Source organism: Jatropha curcas, chromosome 1, assembly GCF_041381405.1.
Source record: "Jatropha curcas cultivar XTBG-Jc1 chromosome 1, XTBG_Jcur_1.0, whole genome shotgun sequence".
NCBI classification, from domain to species: domain Eukaryota; kingdom Viridiplantae; phylum Streptophyta; class Magnoliopsida; order Malpighiales; family Euphorbiaceae; genus Jatropha; species Jatropha curcas.
Window position 1 is genome coordinate 31,911,912 of NC_143151.1, and position 22,226 is coordinate 31,934,137.

Below are 22,226 nucleotides of genomic sequence, written 5' to 3' on the forward strand. Positions count from 1 at the left end.
CGTAGCGGAGTTAATTTTCTATAGGACAAAATTGGAAATAAGTTAATGTCACGACCCATTTTCGTAAGCCGGACCGACACTAGGATCTGGGTGAGCTTAAGGTGTCCGAGGCCCGTAGTAAGTCTATATTAATTCTTCTACATTCTAAATATAATTGTGGCTTCGAGCCCAATAACTTTATTCCATAAACATATCAAAAGTACACTTTATATAATTAAAGTATGTACTCTAGTTATTCATTTACAACCTATTTGAAATACAATTGCGGAACTCCATAATCTACGGTCCTTTACATTTACATGGTTAGCATAACTATTAACAAGTTCCTAGTTTTGATCTTACGACTCAGTCGGGTTCATAGGATTCTCCTTTCTTCCTATTACCTAAAAAAAAAAAAAAAAATAGGAGACAGAGGTGAGTGCCAAACTCAATGAGTAGCGCTAGATAACCCTCTCACCCCACACAATCACACATATGCTACAATAAATCGTTTTAATCCTCTGACTAGTTATATGATCATGCAATTTGTCACACAAATGGTAATACAACAGCAATCACAATAATTATCACCTTTATACAATCACATCACGTGAAAATTAGTCAGTGGTGTCACTGAAACTCCCAATGAGCCATCCTCCGACATGGTCTATCCTCTCATAACATGTGCACCAAGGAGCCAATCCCCCATACATGACCGACCGGTCTAATTCTCACTTGACCAGCCCTCTCATTGTTTTTTTCATTCTCTCTTTTCTTTTTCATACCAATAGGAGGTCACCCTGTGGTTTATCCATATTATCCATATCATATCATCATGTGCACACGGGGCGCTGATCTCCCATATGGCCAACGGTCTCGTAGACTGCCCTCATAAATCCATGGTGACCCACTTCATCTCAATTCCACACAAATAAGGCACAACAATATCACAACACACGTGATCAAGCAAAATTTTAATCGCAACAATAGTGCAGCACAATATAGCAATTTAACAAACGCATGATAATATTTAGTCGTGAATGCATGAATGCAAAGATGCAGGCCAATGATGCGAATTATCTAATATTATTCACAGTTCTTTATTATCCTTTAAAAGGACTGTCTTTATTACTGCATGCTTCCAGATTTTGTCCTCGCATTTCAAAATTTTATAAACCTCTAAAATAAAAGAAAATTCGAAAATAAGAATTCTAATTCGAGAAATGCATTTCACATTTATTATTAGTTTTGCATTTCACATTTATTATTAGTTTTAGTTACTAATCACTTAACTAACTTATCAAACTAAACTGTATATATAGTGTTTCCTCATTTATTTATTTATTCTAATTTATAACCTTTAAATAAAACTTCTAATTATTTGACAAGTAATATTTTTATAATAATAATATTATTATTATTATTATGAATAATAATAATAATAATAATAATACTAATAATAATAATAATAGTGATAATAAGAATACTAAAAGTTTTAGTCGTTACTACCTATTAAAGATATGGCTAATTTAATTCTGTATTAATTGTTTCACCGAAAATTCGACAGCATTTTCTCTATAAACTATATCACCCGATTTTACATATTCCACATGTCAACACACAGCCATCGGGCAATTCACCTTAACCGATCCCGTCCACCATAACCATCATTTATTCATTCATTCAATTCACACAGCTCATTCACAATCAAGCTAAATTCCCATAATATAATTAATTGTTCTATAATTATTTACTTGTTTACACCATAAATTAAAGTTTTTCCTAACACTATTTATTTAAGTTCCTAAAATTAACTTTCATAATTGTTAGTTAAGAATTCTTATTTCAATTCTACATTATAATTAATGTTCATGAACTATACTTAACAATATTCAACTTAATTCACTTAAATACTCAATTAATTCATTAATTCGGTATTCAAAAATTGTAAATTAAGCTTTAAAGTGTACCGATTGAAAATCAAACTCCATTTCCGTGATCTATGCACCACCCGGCTCAAATTTTGATAAAGATTCCATTTTCGGTGTCAATTGAGCTACATCGGATCTCCAACCCGTCGGATTTGGCTCGATAGTGGCTGTAGGTCCGCCTCTAATGGTGATTTCATCCTCACTGATCCATTGCCAGAATTAATGGAGGGAAATTTTCCAGGAGGCGACTAGGTGTCGTTTGAGACCATCCCTAGCGTTTGAATTCGACGGAAATGGAGAGATTTTGCCGGAGAACTCCATCGCATGGTCGCGCGGCCTTCCAGTCGCGATATCTCTCGATTCCAGCTCTTATCACGCGAACCAAGACCACAGAGAAGTTCGTTTTGATGAGAGGATCAAGATGGAGTGCTCGTTTACCGGATTCCGTGGCCGGTGGCCAGAAAACGCAGTGAACAAAGGAGCTGTCGCGCGCAGGAGGAAGAAGAAGAAGAAAAGAAAAGAAAAAAAAGGAAGAAAAGAGGGTTCTAGAGAAGTCTGGGCCATTCTGGTTCGATTCGAACCGGTTTGGTCCAAATCAACGGTTTGGCTTGTTTTTTTGCTTGATTTACGGGATTTTCACTCAGTTTTCGAAAAAACAAATAAGTTAACGGATCCAGTTGATTTATTTTAATTAATTTAATGCTTAATGTCCAATATAATCGTTAAAATGTTTAGATACTCTTTGGTTAGGAGTTATGATACCACACTTTGGGCTTGGGCCCAACTCTTGAATTTGGTGTCGGAATTAGATTGTAACATACTTACAGCCCATACCATTAAAATTCTGATTTTTGATTTATTTTAAATTTAAAATTTTAAAAATAAAATTACGGGGTGTTTCAGTTAACTTTCTCTTTGATAAAAATATTCAATTAGATTTTTATCATTTTCGATTCTAAAATTATGAAACATTTTTTCAGAAAACAAAAAATTTTAAAAATAAGTAGTTTTTTAAAACTGTAGAAATTACAAATTGAACCATAACTAAAACCTAATAATTAAAGAAAAAAAAGAAAAAAAGAAAAAAAGAGTATTAATAATTCTTTTTTACCTAAAGAAAAAATGAAGGTTATTGCATGGTCGTAACGCACTTACCACTAAACTATGTCTTAATTTGTCCTAAAAATATTTTTTATAAAAGTAAATTTTGGTACGAAATCTTTTAAGTTGTAAAGATAATTATTTTTTTTCCCTTCTAAACTACTCTCTCCATATAATTTAACATTTTCTCACAGAGATTTTAAACTTTATTACTAATATAATTTTGTTTTATAGTAAATTAAAACATTTATTTTATCATCATAAGAGAAAAAAAAAAATCTCCATAGTATGCATATATATGATGTGTGGTGGGTGAGGGCTAAGAGGGGGTTCACATGAGAGGGATTAGGTGAGCAGTAGGTTATTTAAAAGTATTCAATCTGATTAATTATATTAAATTTTTTCGTTGCCCAACCACTTTCCAGATTGAGGATTTCAGAGGGTCCTCATGAAAGGGTTTAAGCTTTTTTTTTTAATAAAAAGGGAAAAAGCACTAATTATTAATATAAGAATCTAACTAATAAAGGTTTCTCACTTTCTCTTTGTTTGATATAAAATGGGATGCCTAACATTTTTCATAGAAAGTTCTTATATTTATTTAATTAACACTACTAAAAAACAAAAATTTCAAATATTTTTATTAGAAAAATCATTAATTAACAATTTGTATAGTGATAATCATCAATATGTTACTATTTTATATATCGGAATTTTTTTTTTTTACAAAAAATATTTTTTAAAATTTAAATTTCTAATTATGATATGAAAGGAGTTCATAAGATTTTGTTTATTTATTTTTGCTTTCAAAAAGAAAGATTTAAAAATGTTTAATTATTTCGTCGTCTTGATAATTCAGATATGTACAGTGTTGTAATAAAAATTGTTGGTTGAACTTTAAAGATTGATGAAAGACACGCTTCATCAAATCATCAAGTCATTTAGATTGAATCAACTTTGATTCAAATCCCATCAATTGCTGCGAGATAGGTAACCAACCTTTGAAAAGACATCCTTCTCATTGTAACATCCCTTTTCGGTCCATCCGTAAATCCGAATAAACCGAGCGGAGATGCTACAAACTGGATGACTTAAATCCTGACATGCTGACATCATAATGTATATAATATATCCTATCATGCTGACGCTGACGACATTAATAATGTATATAATATTTACAAGACATAATACTGTTTACAAAATGGATTGGGCCCAACTGTGTGCCCTGTACATGCCATAAAAAGGATAACATGAGTATCTACCCTGAAGACCGAATCTTCTACAGATGAGCTGCAGCAGTTGTAAGCTGACTCTCTATGGACTAGTCTCAAAACCTGCGAGCTAAACAGGTAACTCGCTGAGCAAATAAAGCTCAGTGGATATCTCAACATAACAAGAAATAATAAAGCACATACATGTATAGAAATAACCATGTAAACGCATATGGATAATTAAACATATAAGCACATATAGCATGATACTTGCTGTTTATTATGCTGTATGATTCATGAAATCTGTATGGCTCCATAAGGTTATAGCGAAACCGAGGTGATAAGAAAACTGTATAAACTGGATGAATACTGTATACTTGGCTGCTATGGCCCATATATAATCATATCCACTCAACGGCCTGTAGCCGGAGTAACAAACTGTATGAGGCGTAGATCTACTATCCTATGTCGCGACATGGCCTTATCGACATGGTTTCTACCTAACCTCAATGGAGCATAATGTTGGTATGTCAATAATATAACACAACATCATAGAAATAGTTCATCACTTCATAAATCATATGTTCATATGAGTTCACATCATTTGCATGCTTGAATGTTGTTTTAATCCATGTTCTAATGTTGTCTTTTTGTTTTGAAATGATTGGATGCATACAAGTTGAGCAAAAGAATCCAATTGCATGGAAAAAGAAATCCAAAAGTGCAGGAAAAGACAAGTCGCGAGCGCGCCTTTGAAAGTCGCGAGCGCGTAAAGTGCAAATTGAGAGACAGTGTGTTCTCAGGCACAAGTCGCGATCGCGTACTTGAAAGTCGCGAGCGCGTAGTTTGCCAAATGAGAGACAGTGAGTTTTCATGCCAACTACGCGAGCGCGCAATGCAAGTCGCGAGCGCTTTCAGGCCAAGGGCCAACTTCGCGAGCGCGCACTTGAGAGTCGCGAGCGCGTAATATGCCAATTGAGAGTCAGAGAGTTTGAAGTGGAAGTCGCGCGCGCGCAGTGCAAAGTCGCGAGCGCGCGACGTGCTTTCAGTCTGCGCAGTGCAAGGTCGCGACGCGTTTCCAGCCTGCGCAGTCTGCACTCTTTTGGGCATAACTCTCAATATACAAATCCAATTTGGATGATTCAAAAACCCATGCAAAGCTAACACATAGAGGAACAAATAACTCTTCTATGACACTTCCTAATTCCATCATTAACTGGGGTCAAAATCACGATGAAGTCCTCCCCTGTTTTCAACATAAACTCAATACCTCCCCTGTTTTCTCACCACTACCAGTCTCCAACATGAAGCAATATATTGTCTCAATAGCAACACACCTCACAAATTCTCATGCAAAGAAAATGATAAAAATCAAGAGATATCAAACCTTTACTCCAAAAACGCGTGAGCTCTGTTCTAGCTTCTTTTCTCTACACTCTTTGAACTCCCTTCTCCTATACACATCAAAATTCTGATAACTTATCTACAATATAACTCAAGTAGAGACTGAATAACATAAAGCTGCAAGTAATTCTACTTACTTGGAGAAAATTGAGGTTGCCTAAATGGATGAAGAAATATGAAGAAGATGAAGATAAAGATGAACAATGGGAAAGTGAATGGGATGATTACGGGTAAGTCATCACAAAATCAAGATAAATGATGGAAACTTACTACATGGTACCTCAATTGGGTAAAAGCTACAACTTAATACTCAAGCTTAATCTTCTAATGCAAGTAACTCCAAATCTTTATACTTTGCTCTTTTTCTCTCAATCAAGTAAGTCCACTAATAAACCCATTCTACCCCAACCTGGTTTGGTTCAACTCGACTCAACTCAATGCAAGACTCGACTCAATGCAAGACTCGACTCAGTAGGATGTCACACTCATAGCACCTAACTTTAAATGGGTGCCATTTTATTTTTATATGCATATAAGAACAATAATCAATAATAATTGAAATAATTCTCTTATTTGGTTAACAAAAAAAAAAATTCAAATTTCTAGAATAATATTTTTATATTTGAATAACTAAATTATGTATAAATAAATATTATAGTTTTTAAGTATATTCTATAATTAATAGTCGCTAAATTGTATTTAATTATTATTAGTGATATATATATATATATATTTTGAGGTTGATTTTTATTTCAGAGTAGCTTAAGAAAAGAGATCACTTGCACTTATGACCTAAATTAAATGTAGATATGATCAAAGATTTATAACTAATCTAGCCAGCTCAATGCATTAATAGTTAGAGATTAATAATATGATAATTAATAGTATAAGTTGAAAATAATTTAAGAATAAATAGTATAAATTATACAACTTGATGAATAAAATTCATTTCAATTGTTAGAACAGTCTCACACATACAAATAAAAAAAAATAGATCATTTAAAATATATATATCCTATTGAATCAAAAGAAATTAAACAAAATGATAATAAAAAACATCAGTTAAATCATGATCTAAACAAATAAATAAATCAGAAGGGAGGGTTTCATCGATTATGAATCTAAACAAATATACTTTTAATGTGATATTAATTTCAAACCACTTCAGAATATTAATTAATTAAGTATTATTTATTGAAATGTTGATACACACCAAAAAAAAATTTCTGAAATTCAAAAGTCAATGATTTAAAAGAACTACTAGTCTCATTGAGTTGACTGTTTGGTTTAGTAGAAAAAACTAATGTTTTCTGGAATAGACAAGACAGAAAAAATAAAATAATTTCCACGTGCTGGTAGTATTTATACAGATTTAAACAACATATATTATAAATTATAATTGCTGTACTGAAAATTATGTTCAACTAACGGTCTCCATTTTTTTTTTTTGCCCGTTGGATATTATATATAAAGAATTTTTACGCTCTCCGTTATAAGTAATAGTTACAATAATTTAAAATTCATTAGGGATTATAAAATTTATTTGGGATAAAATAATCCGCTGCAAACAAAAGGAATTAAATGTTATAATATTAAAAATTAAACCTGAGACCTCTTAATCTCGAAACATCACCCTTGTAATCAGACTAGACATCACTTGCAACCATCTTCTATTCTTGATATAACATTTTGGTGGACCATACATGTAGCACACCTGATCTCAAATTCTAACAGGAATTCTTAATTAGCACATGGCTATATTTGAACTCCAATATTTTTTAAGTGACAGAAGGATTTTTTTTCTTCTTCCTCTCATTTAATAGAGTTTCAATTTGAAATTTAATAATAAAAAAATATTTTTCTCTTTCACTATTTATATAAATAGCACCAATAAAATTGATAATTTTCAATCAATAAATAATTAGATTAGTAAAATTGAATTGCATTTCATTAATTAGGTGAATTTTGCCGGCATATTATTAATAAAAAGGATAATAATGAATTTATGCCTCAATTTTTTTAAAATTTTTAATATGATAGCTAAATAAAATATATTTATAATTAAGTGTTTAAATTAATAATTTTCATATAATTAGATGCATTTCATCAAAATCAATTATTTTACTCGATTATTTTAATTTATATATAAAAAAATATATGAATTGAATGAATGTTTATATTTGACATTATTTACCGAATAAAATGCGTATAAGAGAATAATCTTTTCTTACATCATAGACTCGTCAAAACACACGTAAAATAGATTATAAATCATTAAAAGGGATCTAAACCAAACTGAAAAGAAATTATTATATAATATTTCTTGAAGCATGTGACAAAAAATTGATTTAAACATATGAGAAATGCTAAATCTTAATCATAAATATTTTTTTCGAGACGTCAAAAGTTATGAGTTTCTTGCATTTCTTTAGACAGCTAGCTACTTATGATTTTTTTTTTTTAAGCACATGACCTCTCCATATGCGTCCAAACAAAACTACATCGTACATTATTCTCAATCTCAACTAATCTCAGCTGTCCCATACGGCCCCCATTAATTTATTTTTCAAATAATTAATATAGACAACCCATTTGTCAGGGTTAATTGAATTAATTTTTCCATGGTCTTTTTTTATTAATATAATTTTATTGAAAATAATATAAATACATATAATTTATTTTATATATTTAATATGAATTTAGCCCACAATTAAAAAAAAAAAAAATTTGTTGGTCAGAATGATAAAATTAACAATCTTGATAATTTTTTTAAGAGTGAGAACACAATTCTAAATTTATGATAAACAGATATATTGAAAGAGTTACAAAAATCTTTACATTCTACCATTTGAATTCTACGGTTTGAACGCGTTGTGTTTCTAAATAAGAATAAAAAAGAAGAATGGATCAAGTTTGTGGATGTCAGTCACATACGGTTGAAATTAGATGATCTAACAACTAACATTCTTCTGTAAGACTTGGCAAACGACGTGTCTACAGAAGGTATAAGAATCCAATGCAATACACTGAAGTGTACGAGTGGACAAGAAATAGTAAATTCTTTATATTATAAATAGAAATTTCTTAATAAAAAAAGTTATTCTTGATCCTATTTATGGTATTAAATTAACTTAAATGTACCCATCTAAACTATTAATTAGTATTGGTTAGGTAAGTTGATTCCATTTGTGAATCAAAACACGAAATTAGTAGTTGATAATTAAGATTAAATACATAGTAGCAAGGACAAATTATAAGCGAAACAAAAATAAAAAAGGATCTCCATTTTTTTCTCAAAGCACCACATTTCGTGTAACAAACGAATGATTGTTTTTAATATAATATTTATTACATTTAGAATTATATATTTTTTAAGAAAATCATTAAATTTGTCTAAAATTTATAATAAATTATTCGATAAATAGACTATATTTCTCCCAATTTAATACTTACTTTCTTAAAAGCTTTAAATTCAAGTAATAATTATTGGTTATATAGAAGGGTAAATATGAAAAAAAAATATTACTTTTTAAAATCACAAATATAATAAATATTTTGTAATAAATTATTTTTTTCAAGTGTAATAAATATTATAAATAGGAGTTTCCATTTTTTATTCAAGATATATTATGATACAGAAATATTATACAATCTTGCAATTAAACTATAGAAATATTTGTAGTTGACTGTTTGTTGGCCATTTGAATCGCTGACGTTACGTGATTGGATAGAAATTCAATAATTGAAGCACTGGAGAAGAGACAAAATTTAATAAATTTTCTTTTCAGAATAAAAGAAATTCAATAATTGACATACTAGAAAAGTTACAATATTTAGTAACAAATCATCTTGCATTACATTCCACTCCACAAGGGAAAAAGAGAAGGTGAAAGTCAAAAGTAATAGTACAAAGCCAAAAGAGGCTCATAGAGTTATGAGGTTAAATAACTTCATCTTCTTTATATATATATTGAGATTTGACAGTTGCAATTGCACGGAATACTATGGTTGCGTAATAAGAATAATTATCTCTTTAATGAACCACCACATCGGTTTTTTTTTTTTTTTTTTTTTTTTTTAAAAGAAACTTATCAAATTGTTGAATATATATATATATATATATATATATATATATATTATCTAGGCGGAGTGGCAATAACATAAAAATGGAGAGTGAATGTTATTTTCTAACAAACGCGAAGAAAGAGACAGACACAGAGTCCAGTTTAGATAACGGGTACAGAGAAGGTAGAACAAATCCCACAGTCAAGACAGGTAAACAAACAAGAATGTAAGAAATAGTAACATAATATAATAAGGAAAAATTTGAGAGAGAGAGAGAGAGAGAGAGAGAGAGAGCAGTGAATGAGGCGAGGTGGCACTAGCACCCATTGCACTTCTGTACTGGTCAAGACAAGTACGAAGCTGGAGGTGATAAGTGCACTCTTGTAATATATAAATGAATCTTTGCTTTGTGGTTTCTTGATAATTGATAAGCGAGTCTTTAACCCATTTCAGTGCTCAAAATGAAAAACTACTTTAGGTGACGGCCGGGTCTCTTTCACTTTTCGAGTCTTGTTCACTTCTGGGTTTTACCTTAGATTTTTAGATACTTCAATACTCAAGGAGAGACACAAAGGGCTAGAGAGAGAAAGAAAGGAGCTTTGATGGCTGGTGTACGGTTACAGTGGTGGGGCTTGAATTTCAGGTCTCTTGGAGCAGTTTTTATTTGTTTTCTTGGTGTAGCATCGATAATTGTTGTAGCAGAGACAAGATTAAACCGAGAAGGTTTAGTTGCCAATGAGAGTGAAGAGGTTGAATCTGGTTTCATGTTGAGAGTAATCAATTTCTTGTGGCAGAAAGGTCAATTGGGTTATACTCATGTGTGGCCGGTAAGTCCAACTGATTGTTCTTTTTTATATTGATGGTTTGCTGAGTGCTTGCTTAATTTCTGTTTGTCTCATAAGAAAATCAAAGAGATGAAAAGAAAAGAAGGGGGGAAAATTTATCTCAAATTCTTGAATTTTCAAGATTTGGGACTTGAGAGAAACTAGACTTTAGGCAATAGGCCTAATCGACAATATTTTGGAAAATAAGGCCGATCCATGACGGTAGGTAAGTGCCATGTCCATCCTTATCTATTCAGAGGTAAAGTAGTATAATTTTTTGTTGTGAAGATGAGTTTAACATTGTATTTGGTCGGTTGAACCTTGAAACGCTGTTTTGCACTTGCTGAAGGACCTCGTTCCACCTTTTGTTTATTGCTAAACAAATTGTGGAAATTGATGAGTATGATTTGTGACACTGGATTTACAGGACATGAAATTTGGCTGGAGAATTGTGGTGGGTACAATAATTGGATTCTTTGGAGCAGCATTTGGGAGTGTTGGAGGTGTTGGTGGGGGCGGTATTTTTGTTCCCATGCTCACCTTGATTATTGGATTTGATGCAAAATCATCCACAGCAATTTCAAAATGTGAGAAAATTCTACTTGTGTGCTATAGCTATCTAGTTGTATGAGTTTTCTTCCTGATGCAAGATGCACAGGAGGTCAAATGCAAACAAACTCAAGACACCATATATCTCCAACTAGGTTCAGCAACTTAATTAAGAGTTAAAAGTCGTCATATCATTTTAAGTCCATTCGTCATATCTTTTAAAGATAAGGACTTCTATATCCTTTCAGCTAAATAAATATCATAATGTCCCACTTCTATACTCATAACACCTGCACTACATCTAAACAAACAACCAGTAATGCTAAGGACAATTTCTGCTACTTGAATTTTATTGTTCCATCAAAATATCCTGAGACAATTGCATGAGCTTCTGTTTCTTTTGGTCAGTTATGATTACCGGTGCAGCAGCTTCAACAGTTTACTACAATTTAAGGCTTAGGCATCCTACACTTGATATGCCCATCATTGACTATGACTTGGCACTCTTGTTTCAACCGGTATTGGTGCTTGGAATCAGCATTGGTGTTACATTAAATGTGATTTTGGCTGACTGGATGATCACAGTTCTTCTAATTATTCTCTTCATAGGTAACAATTTTTTTATTTTGTAATTTTGCCATATAGCTTTTGGTTTTTGATAGGCTGTATTGTTTTGCAGGGACATCAACCAAGGCTTTCTTAAAAGGTGTTGAAACATGGAAAAAGGAAACCATAATTAAAAAGGTAGTTAAATAACTGTTTCATTTAAGGTGAAATAAGCACATTTTGCATTCAGGATAATTTCTTTCAACCCATTGTCTCAACTTGTTTCTGATTTTTCAGGAGGCTGCTAGACGTTTGTTATCAAATGGTAAGTTGTTAAATTGGTACTTTCTTTTTTGGTTATGCTTTTGGGATCTTTGATATCTTTCTTTCAGATTAATTTGCTCTTTATTCAGGTGATGATAATGATGAAGTGGAATACAAGCCTCTTGCTGGAGGCCCGAGCAATGGCGCAGGACCAGAATCAAAGGAGAAAAAAGAAGAGGTGAGTATGTCAATATGGTCTGTGAGCCTTACAGTGGATCATGGTTTTCTGAACTGGCTTGTAACCATTTCAGGTTTCTCTTTTTGAGAATGTTCAATGGAAGGAACTCGGAGTTCTCTTTGCTGTCTGGGTGATTATCCTTGCATTGCAGATCTCCAAGGTCTTATAAGTCTATGCCTTGAATATTTTAAAACATGCTTTGAAGTCTCAATTGATAACTAACTGACCAGACTAACCGTGAAATCTTTTCTTGTTGGCTTCGCAGAATTATACATCAACTTGCTCAGCAGCATATTGGGTTCTCAACATATTGCAGGTACCTTAACTATGATAATCTCAGAATAAATTATATTGTTCTCCATTTGATTTTTATTGCCATAATGTTAAATCACCAGCAATTGAGAGTTTGGGACAAGACACTGTCATGGGGAGCTATGAGCTTGATGAAATTTTGGCGCTTCAAACTTATTCTTTGTTTTCTTGATTTTCAGTTTCCAGTTGCTCTTGGAGTTAGTGTCTATCAGGCAGTTAACTTGTACAAAGGACGGAGGAAGATTAAATCCAAGGGAGAGGCCGGCACAAATTTAAAAGTACACCAGTTGGTTCTTTATTGCTGCTGTGGAGTATTGGCTGGTGTAGTTGGTGGGTTGCTTGGTCTTGGTGGAGGATTCATTTTGGGGCCACTTTTTCTGGAATTGGGAGTCCCTGCACAGGTAAATTTCATGCTTGAGGGTTTTATTCTTTCATGACCATTAATTTGGTGTTAGATGGTCAACTTTTATGGATCGACCTTATGACAGTCATTTTGGATCAAAAGAAACAGATTGTCTTTATTTTAAAGAAAGAGAGCTCATGTCAATGTTGAAATTGTTATGTTATGGACTTACAATATTGACAACAATTATCCATCTACATATTAATTCTATAAACCCTCAAGTTCATGGCTGATCTCATTTCATGAGAGATTTCATGCAGGTTTCAAGTGCCACAGCCACATTTGCCATGACATTTTCTGCTTCCATGTCAGTCGTCGAGTACTATCTCTTAAAACGTTTTCCAATTCCTTACGGTGAGGTTACTGCCACAATGTTAAATTATGACTTTTATCAGCAGAGAAACAACATTCAGAATTCATTTCTATATATAATTATTATTTTCAAAATTTTTTATGCAGCTTTATACTTTGTTTCTGTGTCCACCGTCGCGGCCTTTGTAGGGCAGCACGTTGTAAGAAGGCTTATCAGTATATTAGGGAGAGCATCTATAATTATCTTCATTTTGGCATTCACAATATTTGTGAGTGCAATATCCCTAGGTATGTAAAATCTTGAATTGCAGGTTTTTGTTTTTCCAAATAAATTGAAACTCTCACAGTGAGATTCATATTCATGTTACTGATTAGGAAATGGAGTTCATTTTTTCATTCATTTCTTATTACTAACATTTTCTTTTTTCTTCAAAAACAGGTGGAGTTGGCATAGCAAATATGGTAGAGAAGATTGAGAATCATCAGTACATGGGATTTGAGAACCTCTGTACCTATGAATCCTAGGCTTGCTTTTATTTAACCATTATTTTTCTTTACATTCAAATTTCTCATATGTCAATTTGTGAATCCCAGGATGTTGGCCAATCAATGCAAACTATCCTGGTGTGAATAATGGTTAGCTTGTGCCAAATTTTTATGTTTCACATGTACACCACTCATGGCCTGAGCTTTGGATATTTTATCACTAGAAATTTAATCTGTTGTAGTTCGCAAATGCATAAATTCATTATTGTATTTGGCAAAATAAAATCTTATCACCTCTACAATTTTTATATTGACCTATTAAATACTCCAATCTATAAAATTGTATTTATTGAATGCTTTAATTTGTAAATTTTTTTTATTAAACACTTTAATTTTTAAATTTAAATTAATTAAGTATTTATTAAATAGTTAAAAAAAATAAAAATTATTATTTTAAAAATTATGCTAATTACATATTAAATTAATATTTCACTTATAAAAACCAAAAATATCAAAAAATTATTGTTGTTAATATAAAAAAGTGTATAATGTTATCAAAATTCTGGTTCTATGATTTAAATGTGGTGACACAAAATTTTGTTGTGTAAAGTACAAAAGTGAATTTTGCATTTGGCTACATAAACAAGATAAAAGATTATCTTTTTAGTAAGTTCTCTCCTAAACAAAAGGATAAATTAAAAGATACTTGCTTCGTCTCATGATTAGAAGCTCACTTTTCGACTCAAAATGCAATCCTATTTCTATTTTAAAAATTATTTATTATTTAATTTTTTAATATACTCATATTTAATATATATCTACATTCCTAATTGTATATACTACAATTATTAACAGATGAGTATTAAGAAAAAAAAAATGAAACAAAATATAGCTAAATTAATTTAGTCTATGTGAAAATCAAATTAAGCATATATACACACACACAGGACGTGAAAAATCAAATCAAGCCTATATATATATATATATATATATATATATATATATATATATATATATAGGCACGTGCGGGATGGAGAGAGTACCTCGTAAAGCAATCCACCTGCCTGTGCTATGACCAGTATATCCGTTGCCGACCATATAATTCTTAACGTCGACTTTTGGGTGAACGTTTACATCAAGGAACAACAGAATGTTAACTAGATGACAAATTCCTTCCATGAAAGGCAAAAATTATAACAGCCAATGTTGTCAATGTGTTATCCAAGATAGTGGAATTGGCCAATGATAAAAGCCACCAAGGCATAAAAACATAGCCCATCTCCTTTTTTTTTTCTCTTTTTTCATGACAGTCTGTAGTATGATTAGTATTATATAAATATATAAAAAAAATACAGGGACCTAAAAGAATTGTCTTTTAGACTGTAGAACTACCAGGTTTGCTTTCATGATGTGACTTTGAAACAATGTCTGAACAAATGCAAACAAATTTAATGCCTTGATAGACTGTAACATTTCTTCCAGGATTTCATGGAGAAACTCGTCCAGCTTCTTCGTCTCTCTTCTTTATGTAGCTAAATTCTTAGTATTTTTAATCACTGTATCCTATAATTCATCTTTGGAGGCTTGCTTTTTGGCTCTTGAATGTTTGTTGATGACTGCTGCTAAGTCCTTTGAGCTGGATTTTGTCGAAAGCTTGATCTCCAAACCAAAAAAAAAAAAAAAAAAGATTTTCATTCGTTCAGAATGCAAAAAACTATACCAAGTATGAGAAAAAGAAAAGGGAATGGGAATGGGAATGGGTACGCATATCCTTATTTGATTACCGGATTTACTTTATCTGTTGCGGTGTGCCCACTTAAATGGGACCCACATGTGTGAAAGTAAGAAAAAAATAGGAGCAGCCAGTTCAACAGTGATGGCTTTGAATTGCTACACATGGACGGTGAGCATGTTAGGCGGTAAACGCGTTAATTACGCGTCTCTCATTCCCTATAAATAGAGGCAACTGCAACTCACACAACACACAGCAGAAATACGAAGGAAAAATGTAGAGAGTTAGTTAACCAGTTTTAGGAAGGGTTTCCTAAAACTAGGGGAGAGAAAAATAGTGAAGATTATTTTGGGGTGTTTTTGGGAAACACTTTGTGTGCTATTATTTTTATATTACTCTCTTTGGGTACCTACTATTTTTAATAGTGGAAGAATGATTCAGAGTTTGTTCCGTGGACGTAGCCCTAAACAGTTGAGGGTGAACCACGTTCCGTGGACGTAGCCCTAAACAGTTGAGGGTGAACCACGTAAATTTCTGTGTGTCACATTTCTATTTTTCCGCTGCGTTAATTTTCTCTTAATTGGTTAAAAGGGCCTAATAATTGGTATTAGAGCCTGATTCTCAACATTATCGCCCTCTGGGTAAAACAGAAGTGTTGGGTAGTCATCCACCTGCAAGAATCAAGAAATAACAAGGGTTAGCTTCTTAGCATCATCAATTTGCAAAATCAGTGATCTTACAGTTACAATGAAAGGATCCAAAGTTTTCTTGTTAATGGCATTCTAGTAACTCTTTAAGTTGCTGGAGAAAGAAAAGAACTCCTTGAATGTTGAAATTGCATGACAACCATAACTAATGATTCACAATATTCATCAGGTTGTAAGACACATTTCAAGCTAAGTGGAATCAAGATGATAAATTTTTTCAGCAAACAAATGAAAGAAATCAATATGGTCATCTGGACGCAACATCAACTAGGAAACTTGTTTTAATAGTTAATGCTGTTGCCATGCGTGTGATGAAGGACTTAAAATGCTTATGACATACCTGCAGTTTTGGATGTTCATTTGCAGAAGCATCTATCTTTCCAATCACTAAATTCTCCAAACCTTTGAAATGCTTGGCCAATTTCTGGACCTGCTTACTTGTAGTCTCACAATTGATGCACCATGGTGTATATACCTGTTCTTATAACACAAGGTATTTCATGAAGAAAGTTAATAGATTTCACTTCACAATATTAATATAATTTTATTGAAAATAATATAAATACATATGATTTATTTTATATATTTAATATGGATTTGTGAATTATAAATTAGTATTAGTTAGGTAAATTGCTTCCATTTTTGTATGGTAACAAGGACAAATTAGAAGCGAAACAAAAATAAAAAAGGATCCCCATTTTCTTCTCAAAGCATCGCATTTCGTGTGACAAACGAATGATTGTTTTTAATATAATATTTGTTACATTTAGAATTATACATTTTTTAAACAAAATCATTAAATTTGTCTAAAATTTATAATAAATTATTCAATAAATAGACTATATTACTCTTAATTTAATATTTATTCTCTAAAAAACTTTAAATTCAAGTAACAATTATTAGTTATATACAATGATAAATATGAAAAAAAATTATTACTTTTTAAAATCACAAATATAATAAGACAAAATTTAATAAATATTCTTTTCAGAATAAAAGAAATTCAATAATTGACATACTAGAAAAGTTACAATATTTAGTAATAAATCATCTTGCATTACATTCCACTCCACAATGGGAAAAAGAGAAGGTGAAAGTCAAAAGTAATAGTACAAAGCCAAAAGAGGCTCATAGAGTTATGGAGGTTGAAGAACTTCATCTTCTTCATACATATATATTTTGAGATTTGACAGTTGCAATTGCACGGAATACTATGGTTACGTAATAAGAATAATTATCTCTTTGATTCGTAATCATGAGATGTTAATTTCATTCTTCTTACATTATTGGGTTACCACCACATCGGATTTTGTTTTTTTTTTTTTTTTTTTTTTTTTTTTTTTTTTGTTTTAAAAAGAAACTTATCAAATTGTTGAATATATATATATATATATGTTATCTAGGCGGAGTGGCAATAACATAAAAATGGAGAGTGAATGTTATTTTCTAACAAACGCGAAGAAAGAGACAGACACACAGAGTCCAATTTAGATAACCGGTACAGAGAAGGTACAACAAATCCCACAGTCAAGACAGGTAGATAAACAAGAACGAAGAAATAGTAACATAATATAATTAAGAAAAATTTGAGAGAGAGAGAGAGAGAGAGAGCAGTGAATGAGGCGAGGTGGCACTAGCACCCATTGCACTTCTGGACTGGTCAAGACAAGTACGAAGCTGGAGGTGATAAGTGCACTCTTGTAATATATAAATGAATCTCTGCTTTGTGGTTTCTTGATAATTGATACACTTCTGGACTGGTCAAGACAAGTACGAAGCTGGAGGTGATGAGTGCACTCTTGTAATATATAAATGAATCTCTGCTTTGTGGTTTCTTGATAATTGATAAGCGAGTCTTTAACCCATTTCAGTGCTCAAAATGAAAAACTACTTTAGGTGACGGCCGGGTCTCTTTCACTTTTCGAGTCTTGTTCACTTCTGGGTTTTACCATAGATTTTTAGATACTTCAATACTCAAGGAGTGACACAAAGGGCTAGAGAGAGAAAGAAAGGAGCTTTGATGGCTGGTGTACGGTTACAGTGGTGGGGCTTGAATTTCAGGTCTCTTGGAGCAGTTTTTATTTGTTTTCTTGGTGTAGCATCGATAATTGTTGTAGCAGAGACAAGATTAAACCGAGAAGGTTTAGTTGCCAATGAGAGTGAAGAGGTTGAATCTGGTTTCATGTTGAGAGTAATCAATTTCTTGTGGCAGGAAGGTCAATTGGGTTATACTCATGTGTGGCCGGTAAGTCCAACTGATTTTTCTTTTTTATATTGATCGTTTGCTGAGTGCTTGCTTAATTTCTGTTTGTCTCATAAGAAAATCAAAGAGATGAAAAGAAAAGAAGAAGGGAAAATTTATCTCAAATTCTTGAATTTTCAAGATTTGGGACTTGAGAGAAACTAGACTTTAGGCAATAGGCCTAATCGACAATATTTTGGAAAATAAGGCCGATCCACGACGGTAGGTAAGTGCCATGTCCATCCTTATCTATTCAGAGGTAAAGTAGCATAATTTTTTGTTGTGAAGATGAGTTTAACATTGTATTTGGTCGGTTGAACCTTGAAACGCTGTTTTGCACTTGCTGAAGGACCTCGTTCCACCTTTTGTTTATTGCTAAACAAATTGTGGAAATTGATGAGTATGATTTGTGACACTGGATTTACAGGACATGAAATTTGGCTGGAGAATTGTGGTGGGTACAATAATTGGATTCTTTGGAGCAGCATTTGGGAGTGTTGGAGGTGTTGGTGGGGGCGGTATTTTTGTTCCCATGCTCACCTTGATTATTGGATTTGATGCAAAATCATCCACAGCAATTTCAAAATGTGAGAAAATTCTACTTGTGTGCTATAGCTATCTAGTTGTATGAGTTTTCTTCCTGATGCAAGATGCACAGGAGGTCAAATGCAAACAAACTCAAGACACCATATATCTCCAACTAGGTTCAGCAACTTAATTAAGAGTTAAAAGTCGTCATATCATTTTAAGTCCATTCGTCATATCTTTTAAAGATAAGGACTTCTATATCCTTTCAGCTAAATAAATATCATAATGTCCCACTTCTATACTCATAACACCTGCACTACATCTAAACAAACAACCAGTAATGCTAAGGACAATTTCTGCTACTTAAATTTTATTGTTCCATCAAAATATCCTGAGACAATTGCATGAGCTTCTGTTTCTTTCGGTCAGTTATGATTACCGGTGCAGCAGCTTCAACAGTTTACTACAATTTAAGGCTTAGGCATCCTACACTTGATATGCCCATCATTGACTATGACTTGGCACTCTTGTTTCAACCGGTGTTGGTGCTTGGAATCAGCATTGGTGTTATATTAAATGTGATTTTGGCTGACTGGATGATCACAGTTCTGCTAATTATTCTCTTCATAGGTAACAATTTTTTTATTTTGTAATTTTGCCATATAGCTTTTGGTTTTTGATAGGCTGTATTGTTTTGCAGGGACATCAACCAAGACTTTCTTAAAAGGTGTTGAAACATGGAAAAAGGAAACCATAATTAAAAAGGTAGTTAAATAACTGTCTTTCATTTAAGGTGAAATAAGCACATTCTCATTCAGGTTAATTTCTTTGAACCCATTGTCTCAACTTGTTTCTGATTTTTCAGGAGGCTGCTAGACGTTTGTTATCAAATGGTAAGTTGTTAAATTGGTACTTTCTTTTTTGCCTATGCTTTTGGGATCTTTAATATCTTTCTTTCAGATTAATTTGCTCTTTATTCAGGTGATGATAATGATGAAGTGGAATACAAGCTTCTTGCTGGAGGCTCGAGCAATGGTGCAGGACCAGAATCGAAGGAGAAAAAAGAAGAGGCGAGTATGTCAATATGGTCTGTGAGCCTTACAGTGGATCATGGGTTTCTGAACTGGCTTGTAACCATTTCAGGTTTCTCTTTTTGAGAATGTTCAATGGAGGGAACTCGGAGTTCTCTTTGCTGTCTGGGTGATTATCCTTGCATTGCAGATCTCCAAGGTCTTATAAGTCTATGCCCTGAATATTTTAAAACATGCTTTGAAGTCTCAATTGATAACTAATTGACCAGACTAATCTTGAAATCTTTTCTTGTTGGCTTCGCAGAATTATACATCAACTTGCTCAGCAGCATACTGGGTTCTCAACATATTGCAGGTACCTTAGCTATGATAATCTCAGAATAAATTATATTGTTCTCCATTTAATTTTTATTTCCATAATGTTAAATCACCTGCAATTGAGAGTTTGGGACAAGACACTGTCATGGGGAGCTATGAGCTTGATAAAATTTTGGCGCTTCAAACTTATTCTTTGTTTTCTTGATTTTCAGTTTCCAGTTGCTCTAGGAGTTAGTGTCTATCAGGCAGTTAACTTGTACAAAGGACGGAGGAAGATTAAATCCAAGGGAGAGGCCGGCACAAATTTAAAAGTACACCAGTTGGTTCTTTATTGCTGCTGTGGAGTATTGGCTGGTGTAGTTGGTGGGTTGCTTGGTCTTGGTGGAGGATTCATTTTGGGGCCACTTTTTCTGGAATTGGGAGTCCCTGCACAGGTAAATTTCATGCTTGAGGGTTTTATTCTTTCATGACCATTAATTTGGTGTTAGATGGTCAACTTTTATGGATCGACCTTATGACAGTCATTTTGGATCAAAAGAAACAGATTGTCTTTATTTAAAAGAAAGAGAGCTCATGTCAATGTTGAAATTGTTATGTTATGGACTTACAATATTGACAACAATTATCCATCTACATATTAATTCTATAAACCTTCAAGTTCATGACTGACCTCATTTCATGAGAGATTTCATGCAGGTTTCAAGTGCCACAGCCACATTTGCCATGACATTTTCTGCTTCCATGTCAGTCATCGAGTACTATCTCTTAAAACGTTTTCCCGTTCCTTATGGTGAGGTTACCACCACAATGTTAAATTATGACTTTTATCAGCAGAGAAACATCATTCAGAATTCATTTCTATATATAATTATTATTTTCAAAATTTTTTATGCAGCTTTATACTTTGTTGCTGTGTCCACCGTCGCGGCCTTTGTAGGGCAGCACGTTGTAAGAAGGCTTATCAGTATATTAGGGAGAGCATCTATAATTATCTTCATTTTGGCATTCACAATATTTGTGAGTGCAATATCCCTAGGTATGTAAAATCTTGAATTGCAGGTTTTTTTTTTTTCCAAATAAACTGAAACTCTCACAGTGAGATTCATATTCATGTTACTGATTAGGAAATGGAGTTCATTTTTTCATTCATTTCTTATTACTAACATTTTCTTTTTTCTTCAAAAACAGGTGGAGTTGGCATAGCAAATATGGTAGAGAAGATTGAGAATCATCAGTACATGGGATTTGAGAACCTCTGTACCTATGAATCCTAGGCTTGCTTTTATTTAACCATTATTTTTCTTTACATTCAAATTTCTCATATAGCAATTTGTGAATCCCAGGATGTTGGCCAATCAATGCAAACTATCCTGGTGGGAATAATGGTTAGCTTGTGCCAAATTTTTATGTTTCACATGTACACCACTCATGGCCTGGGCTTTGGATATTTTACCACTAGAAATTTAATCTGTTGTAGTTCGCAAATGCATAAATTCATTATTGTATTTGGCAAAATAAAATCTTATCACTTCTACAATTTTTATAATGACCTATTAAATACTCCAATCTATAAAATTGCATTTATTCAACGTTTTAATTCGTAAATTTTTTTTATTAAACACTTTAATTTTCAAATTTAGATGAATTAAATATTTATTAAATAGTTTAAAAAATAAAAATTATTATTTTAAAAATTATTTACATATTAAATTAATATTTCACGTATAAAAACCAAAAATGTCAAAAAATTATTGTTCTTAGAATAAAAAAAATGTATAATGTTATTAAAATTCACAGCTTTGGTCCATGATTTAAATATAGTGACACAAAATTTTATTGTGTAACGTACAAAAGTGAATTTTGCATTTGGCTACATAAACAAGATAAAAGAAACAAGATAAAAGATTATCTTTTTCGTAAGTTCTCTTCTAAACAAAAGGATAAATTAAAATATACTTGCTTCGTCTCATGATTAAATGCTCACTTTTGTCTCAAAATGCAATTCTATTTCTATTTTAAAAATTATTTATTATTTAATTTTTTAAT

At 32.2% G+C, this 22,226-nt stretch overlaps 2 protein-coding genes and 1 long non-coding RNA gene across 7 annotated transcripts; 2 read left to right on the plus strand and 1 right to left on the minus strand.

Annotated features, from left to right (window-relative positions):
- Positions 1-151: 151 nt before the first annotated feature.
- LOC110009526 (uncharacterized) lies at positions 152-2,579 on the minus strand. Its single transcript, XR_002284419.3, has 2 exons — positions 571-2,579; positions 152-383 (listed from the first exon to the last, which is right to left on the minus strand). It is a non-coding gene; the product is annotated as an uncharacterized LOC110009526 (long non-coding RNA).
- Positions 2,580-9,857: 7,278 nt separating this feature from the next.
- LOC105634997 (sulfite exporter TauE/SafE family protein 3) lies at positions 9,858-13,880 on the plus strand. Of its 3 annotated transcripts, none has more exons than XM_089726054.1 (13): positions 9,858-10,054; positions 10,142-10,515; positions 10,940-11,099; positions 11,470-11,670; positions 11,741-11,805; positions 11,905-11,932; positions 12,021-12,109; positions 12,183-12,269; positions 12,375-12,425; positions 12,601-12,822; positions 13,085-13,178; positions 13,284-13,424; positions 13,576-13,880. In XM_089726054.1, exons 2-13 carry the CDS (start codon positions 10,291-10,293, stop codon positions 13,659-13,661), a joined length of 1,449 nt encoding a protein of 482 aa, XP_089582180.1. In that variant the 5' UTR covers positions 9,858-10,054; positions 10,142-10,290; the 3' UTR covers positions 13,662-13,880. The 3 variants fall into 3 exon arrangements, with proteins under 3 accessions (XP_089582180.1, XP_089582181.1, XP_089582177.1); XM_089726055.1 differs by having other exon boundaries at positions 10,167-10,515; XM_089726051.1 differs by having other exon boundaries at positions 9,858-10,515.
- A 3,695-nt stretch (positions 13,881-17,575) lies between these two features.
- On the plus strand, positions 17,576-21,665 carry LOC105635087 (sulfite exporter TauE/SafE family protein 3). 3 transcript variants are annotated; one of them, XM_089715508.1, is made up of 13 exons: positions 17,576-17,845; positions 17,933-18,306; positions 18,731-18,890; positions 19,261-19,461; positions 19,532-19,596; positions 19,697-19,724; positions 19,813-19,901; positions 19,975-20,061; positions 20,167-20,217; positions 20,393-20,614; positions 20,877-20,970; positions 21,076-21,216; positions 21,369-21,665. In XM_089715508.1, the coding sequence occupies exons 2-13, from the start codon at positions 18,082-18,084 to the stop codon at positions 21,452-21,454; spliced, it is 1,449 nt and encodes a 482-aa protein (XP_089571634.1). In that variant the 5' UTR covers positions 17,576-17,845; positions 17,933-18,081; the 3' UTR covers positions 21,455-21,665. The 3 variants fall into 3 exon arrangements, with proteins under 3 accessions (XP_089571634.1, XP_089571635.1, XP_089571630.1); XM_089715509.1 differs by having other exon boundaries at positions 17,958-18,306; XM_089715504.1 differs by having other exon boundaries at positions 17,576-18,306.
- Positions 21,666-22,226: the final 561 nt, after the last annotated feature.